Here is a 7,011-nt window from a genome sequence, read left to right on the forward strand (position 1 = left end):
TACCCTAGGAAAACCTACTCCGCCACCTCACCTCCGCCACCTCCGTTCGGCATCGCCGCCGGAGAGGCTCGGGATCGGGTCGGTTGAGAGGAGACGGGGGGGGTGACTTTAGAGATATTATCATATTGGTTCACATTCGGCAAATGAAACTGAATAGTTTCTCAACCCTTGCGCAATAGTAGTAGCTTATCTGCTCCAAAATTTCACCAAAAATTCTCCAAGATTTCACTACACATATAATTCAGGTTGACTCATCGTAAAACTTTATGTTGGGGGAAACCTAAAGATCTTGTTACTCTGCATCCCGTTCTCACAAGGTTCTCAAAGAATCAGTCAAAAATTAAGACAAAACTAGCTCCTCCAAAATTCCAAAATCAGTCACAAGGTTACTCTTCCATTGCTTCAGTCTCGCAGAGAGTACTTCCGCCCGGTGAACCGTCCGTCCTCCTTGCCCTTGTCGCCGTCACCAGTCTTCTGCCCCACCTTGCCGGAGAACCGCCGGCCGCCGACCATGTCCGCGGGGGGCTCGAAGTCGACGGTGGCGACCTCGCCGGGGCCGACGCTGAACTCCTTGGTCGACTTCCACGCCGCCGACGCGCGCGCGGGCTCCACGTAGTCGAGCGGCGGGAGGAAGTCGACCTCGCAGTCGGTCTCGAGGGTGGACACGGCGTGGGCGGGCCTGGCCTCGACGACGTCGAGCAGGTACCGCGCGTCGCCGTCCGCGACGACGGTGACGGTGTCGCCGACGGTCACGCAGCTGTACCTGGCGAAGTTGCGCTCGAGGAGCTCCTTGGGGTGCTTGACCGTGAGGAAGCCGGAGGTGTGCGGCCGCAGCTTGAGGTGGGTCGCCTTGGGGAGGGACGTGCAGGTGAGCAGCACGAGGTGGTCGTGGTGGTGGTGGTGGAGGCCGAGGCGCGCCATGGTGTGGGTGGGCACGTGCACGAAGCCCTCCTCGGCGACGAACTCCTGCACGCCGACGTGGGAGGCTTGGTGGGGGTTGGCGGCGTTGTGGATCTTGAAGACCAGCGGGTACTCCACCTCCACGGAGCCGAGCCGGTCCAGCGCCGACTGCGGCATGACTACCCGGTTACCGTCGTCGTAGCCCGCCGCCGCCGCGAGCAGCCACATGGGCCGGCACCGCAGGTACTGCGCGTAGACCGTGCGCGAGCGCTGCGAGAGGAGGTACGCCTCCCAGTCCATGAAATCGTCCTGCTTCTTGGACTGATCGTGGTCCGCCTCATTGTTCTTCATATGCGTCGATGAATCAGCTGCCGCTGCTGGTTCGCCCTGCAAACGCGAGGTAAGCGAAGCACGTCAGTTTTCGCGCGCCGATCCGAAGCAAGAACACGCACGCCATGGAATCATGAGAAGCAAAAGAAACCTTACGTACCATTGCCGATCGTCGACGATGGTTTCGCTTGCTCGAAGATCAATCGGCCAATCGTTCCTTCTTCTTCTAATTGGTTGATGATGGAGAATCGATCGATCTGATAGAAGAAGTTTAGTCACAGGAGCTCTGTTTTTATTCACGACGTTCCGTGGGTGCCACGATCGGCTCAGTTCGGTTCGAATCGGCACCGAACTGAACCCAGCGCCGACTACCACAGGGGGTCGGACTAGCCGGGCCCGCCTGGCGGTGACGTGCCTCTATGACGTGCGGGCCCGCTTCGTCAGGGTCGGAACCGGACTCCAGCCTACTCCTCTCCGCGTGCTCCTCTGTCCCGTCCCTCCTCGCGCCGCCGCCTCCTCCAAACCCTAACCCTAGGTTAGGAGAAACCGGAGGTTGGAACCCGCGGCGACCGGCGGCGGCGAGATGTCGGAGAAGAAGGGGCTCTCGAGCACGCTGCGGAACCTCAAGGTCTGCGAGGAATCGATCCCTCCGCCCCGGTTGCTTTTTTCCTCTCGGCCTCTGACTGACGGGACGGGGTGTTTCTTCTGCAGTTTATGCAGCGGGCGGCAGTCGCGCAGAAGCTCGAGGAGAAAGCGGATGCGGCGGTGGAGATGGAGGCGGAGGTGGTGCTGCCGCCCGCGGCGAACGGCGGAGGGGCCGGGTCGTCGGCCCAGGTCGCCAGGAAGTGGTAAGGGGATTGATTCAGGATACGTTTGGTTTTTGCCCCAACTAGCCCTGCCAACTTTTGGCTGCCAATTTTTTGGCGGAGCCATCAGCCGCCCACGCCACGCCAAATCATTGGCAAAAAAATGAACTGCATGTGAGCTGTTGAGCTGGACTAGCCAATATTTTGGTATCAAACCAAACGACAGCATATGGTTGCGGGCTTGCCAACTTTTGGTAAGGCTAGCATTGGCTCTAAACCAAACATGCCCTCAATTCCTCGGTTCCTCTCGGTTGCAGCTGTTCTCTCTGTGTTCGTGTGCTTGACTCTACGCTAGCAACCCAGCCTTGCCAACCCTTGCGCTACCATAGCTTCTGCCCCCTGCAAGAAATTAGTGAACTGATTGTAGTAGACAACATAGATTGACTGTATAGCAGCAATGCAGTTTTCGCAATTCTTGTTATATGCTGTGCTATGGCATAGTTCTGGCCCCTCTGAAGCTCGAAGGATCGATGGAGGTTGGGCTACTTGTGGTTGAAATGTTTGGTAGGCACGAAAAACACACGGAAACTTCTGTGGGCAGAAATTCACTTAGGGAAGCACCACACCACACACAGTGTTATGAGCAATGTTTTACATACTGGGCTACGGCAAATAGCGGCGACCCCCAAAAACGGCTATTGTGGGGCTACATGGGGCTATTATGGACTATTGTACATAGATTTCATTTGGTGGCAACATGCTCGAAACGCTATAGCTTCCTATTTAAAACAATTGTTATAAGTGTGACCAGAAAGATGCTTAGCTAATGTATTAGGGTGACTAGAAAGACGCTTACAAGCACCACATGTTTGTTAAAGTGTTGTCTGTCTATCTTTTGAACTACATCCATCTTATGTTGCATTGGTTGTTCTGCCAGAGGGATTTTTCTTCCAGTTTACTCTGAAGAAGTACTAGCTTTGATTAATCTGTTGCTGCATACTTGATGAACTAGTTCCTCTCTTTCAGCGTAGTGGTCATGGAGGGCAATCCACATCCAGGAGCTGTAAAGGGCCGAATGTCATTCCAAAACTTCAACCCGTCCATTGATGTGAGTTCTGTTTTTTTATTTGGTGCATGTCCATCTTGCTGTTATCTCCTTTAGCTGTCTGTTCCCTTACACAAGACCTGTAGAAACTAAATGACGAGGCAAGTGGTCGCCCAACACAATCAGCTTCACCTAGTAATTCTCATGAAGACGTTGCAAATACCAGCAGGTTAGCAATTGAGTAAATTGTCTTAACTCCTTTTATCTATTGAGCTACGTTTGCAGTGAAATATGTCACAAGATACCATTTTAGCTATTGTTCAGGATTGATACCTCACAGATATTAAGTAGTTATTTAGTTACCATCCGTTTTCAAAGGAACTGTATAGAACTGTATATTGTCATGGTGTAGTGAAGGATGATTACATTTTACTTTTTCGTTTCATTAAGTTATGGGTTCATGGAATTAAAAAATGTAGGAGTTTCATACATACTGGGAAAAGTTTTCATTTACTTATGATCTCAGGTCAATTCTTTTGTTTCAAACTACTGATAATTAAGAATTACATTCAGCTTGATCTCTTGAATCCTGCCAGTACGCCATATAAAGAGATGTGCCATGGACAGCATATTCACCAGACCACTTGCATTTACACATAGCTGTATGCATCTACCTTTCTTTGACATGTAATTTTGATGTTTCTCAACGACTTAAAAGTGTGAAATGAATTTCCATATGACTCCAATTTGTACGAAACTGCAGAACTGATGACGTATCAGCGGCATCAAGATTCAGAGACTTTAATATTGACAGTTCAGAAAGCATATCCCTGAGCGAACTAAAGAGAAAAGAGCCTGAGCTTGAGATGGAAACACCACCATCTCAGAAGCCGCGGAAGACCTCAGTTTTTGGGAACCGCAAGTCGAACAAGCGGGGGAAGCTCGACTATAACCTCCTCAGACAAGGGAAATCAAAATGAGCTGCAAGTTAGCGTAAGCTAGACCTAGCTCCTGTACTCTATATGTACTCTGTACCTGATCAGATCTGGTCGCTGTTCCCTAGATTATTTCAGTAGTGGCATGTAGCCAGGTTAAACCTGCAGTGCTATATCTTTTATTTAACTTAGGGAGAGGCCTATTTCTGCATTTCATATATTACTTGGGGAGGTTATGTGTTGGGGCATTTGTTTTTGGCGATGTTTTTACTACATTGTTATTACTTTGCTTTAAGTTGTAAGATTCTGCAACAGCCGTGAGCATTACATGTTTGGTAATCTGTCTTGATACGCCGTGCATTATTGGCGGTGCAATTATCTTTGTCTGATTTTTTGACTGAATCTTAAAGCATCTTTGTGGTAACGGAAACACCACTGTCTCGAAAACTGCTGAAGACCACTTGTTGATGGTGGGTCGTGTTTGCAGAGTTGAAATCAAAATGAGGTTAAATGGCGGTAGCCATAGTTCAAGTATGCGCCCTGTATCTGACCAGCTCTCTGTGCTCTGTTCTCTGTATTATTCCTGTAATAATAGCAAGTAGTCAGGTTAGTCCAGCAGTGTTATGTCTGCTATTAACTTTGTGAGGCGCCTACTGCTGGCTATCACGGCTTACCTGTGGAGGTTATGTGTTGGCCATTTTTCTCTTTGTTTTTCATGGTGTGTATATTGTAATCAACTAATAGCTGCTGTAAGATGTATGATTCTGCGACAGCTGTAAGTATTACAGTTTTGGCAATGTGTTTGATATGTCGGTGCATTATTGATGGTGTAGTTGTGTTGTGCTACATTCATGTACCCGAAGGCAATTGGTTAGCTTTATCCCAAACTTGTTGACAGAATCTTGAGAGAACCCTGAGAATGGAATGCGGAGGAACAATCAATATCTTCAGGTTTTTCTTCCCATTCTACAAAAAATTAAGGCACCATATAACATATATATAGTGTTGCTACCTGCAGGAGTACTTCTCACTTGTTAGACAAAAATAAAATACAAAAAGAGGGATTCAATTTTGCCGGGTGCGGATATATAGGGCCGAAACCCACCGGCGATCCCAACAAATTTTAGGGAGGGGCGCCCCCGCAAATCTCAAAGCAGTCATGTCTTCTTCTTCTCTCCGAAACCATTCCTTCACTAATTCCCAGATTGGTAAAACGAAGCGCTGGGAGACAATCTAAGATTAACGCACAAAACTTCGAATTTAGCAGGCTTACTTTGTGTCGTGAATCTGCAAAGAAGAGGAAACACTTCGATCTATGCTAATGGCCGCACGTGCGTGTCCAATCTCAATTTGCATGTAGTCCGTTCCAGGCAATCAGCCATGCCAGATTTTCCCCTGTTGCCGCACATGAAACAGGGCCGAGGAGGTGCAGGCTTCCAGTTCGTGGCGCACAGAGCGGTGAATTCGTTGCACGTGCGGGTATGGACATGTGGTATCGCCGACCGCCTCCAACATATTGCAGTTCCGCGAGCCTCGTCGTGGACAGAGCGGCAGACGTTGTAGTCGTGAGGTGATACGGGCATGGAGGCCTATGTGGAGCCTAGATTCAGGACTCCACCAGCTTAATTATCTTAGTTTTTGTAATTGTCACATATTGGCAAATTAGGGATTTTTAATAAATCGAGTCAGTCTTGGTTTGGGCCTGTCCAACCAAGTTAGGAGGCCCATAGAGGGGCGCCCCAGCCCAGCAAGGGCTGGCCGGCCACCTTCCCCTCATATAAGGAGGTGGGACGGCTAGGGTTTAGGACAAAACAAGTTTAGTCTAAAAGTTTAGGGTTTCCCTATAGCGTGTGATCACGTGTATCATCCCTCCGGGGGTACGGCGCTGCCGTTATCTATTATATCCGCTGCGAAGGTTCTTGTGTTCATCAAGGATTGTCTAGCTCTTGGTTTGAGGCGTATCGTTCATCGATCCGTTGCTTGCTGGATTCGTTCCCTCTTCTCCAGGCTGCGTTCATCGCGTTGTTGGGAGGATTCTCTACCCCAGGTTCTCGCTGTGAAAGATCGGGCATCAACCAAGGAGGATCCAGTGGGTCGCTACCTTATCATGTGGTATCGGCTTTCTGGGTTGCTCACGGCGAGGTTTTGTTGATCGATCTCTTTGATCGGTTTACATCGGAGAAGATTGGCTCTAAGATCGGAGGAGTTTTGCTCTCGGTCGAAGGAGGTTGGTTGGAGGAACTTTGGTGTTGTTTGGTGTAGTTTGGAGGTCATCCATGGCTGTTTCGGAGGTCAAAATCGCGAAAAATCGCGACCAGAATCGGGAAGATGACGAAATTTCGCGACCAGGAAAAACCCGGTCTGAAATCCGGTCAACCGGGCCAGTGACCGGGTAGCCTGGCGTGGAATCCGGTCAACCGGGCGGCAAACCGGGAAGTTCGCAAAAATTCGTCCGGTTGTGTTCCGGTGCGATGCATCCGGTTGGCGACCGGTCAACCGGGCCGGGGACCGGGCTGGCTGGTCTGGAGGCCGGTCTAACCGGGCCCTGGGCCGGGTTGGCTCAGACTGCTGCGGTTTTTCCTCCGGCGGTTTCTCCTGTTACTCCTGTTTCATCTCCGGCGAAATTTGCTGTTGCTACTGATGATGCTACTTCGTTTCCAGGCGATGTTCTGGGCATGAGGTGTACTCTTCCGACGAAATCTAGTAAAGTTTTCAATGACTATCTGGATTGTTTGAAGGGAGAACAGCGTCCGCCATCCAGTCTTCGTTGGTATACACCGTCTTGCGACAGTTCAGGAATATGAAGATTGGGAGAGGAACATGGAGTTGGGTTTTGCTCGATGCCGCACATACAAAAGGAAGTTCAATAGTTCTTATGCCTTTTATCTTGCTATACGGCGGTGGACAGAGGTGAATTTGCTGAAACTTGGGAGGATTACAAAACTTTTCTTCGTAGTAGTTTTGTGTTACCATACATGGAAGAGAGTGAGCAGTC

General features: G+C 49.8%; 2 protein-coding genes across 2 annotated transcripts; one reads left to right on the forward strand and one right to left on the reverse strand.

Moving 5' to 3' along the window:
• Window positions 1–394: 394 nt before the first annotated feature.
• LOC127339030 (uncharacterized) lies at window positions 395–1,280 on the reverse strand. The gene has a single exon (XM_051364934.2). It carries the CDS (start codon window positions 1,249–1,251, stop codon window positions 403–405), a length of 849 nt encoding a protein of 282 aa, XP_051220894.1. The 5' UTR covers window positions 1,252–1,280; the 3' UTR covers window positions 395–402.
• A 419-nt stretch (window positions 1,281–1,699) lies between these two features.
• Window positions 1,700–4,394, forward strand: LOC127340650 (uncharacterized). Its single transcript, XM_051366390.2, has 5 exons — window positions 1,700–1,858; window positions 1,942–2,078; window positions 3,063–3,144; window positions 3,228–3,310; window positions 3,845–4,394. Exons 1-5 carry the CDS (start codon window positions 1,814–1,816, stop codon window positions 4,059–4,061), a joined length of 564 nt encoding a protein of 187 aa, XP_051222350.1. The 5' UTR covers window positions 1,700–1,813; the 3' UTR covers window positions 4,062–4,394.
• The last annotated feature ends 2,617 nt before the right edge of the window (window positions 4,395–7,011 follow it).

This window comes from Lolium perenne, chromosome 3 (genome assembly GCF_019359855.2).
Source record: "Lolium perenne isolate Kyuss_39 chromosome 3, Kyuss_2.0, whole genome shotgun sequence".
Taxonomy (NCBI): domain Eukaryota; kingdom Viridiplantae; phylum Streptophyta; class Magnoliopsida; order Poales; family Poaceae; genus Lolium; species Lolium perenne.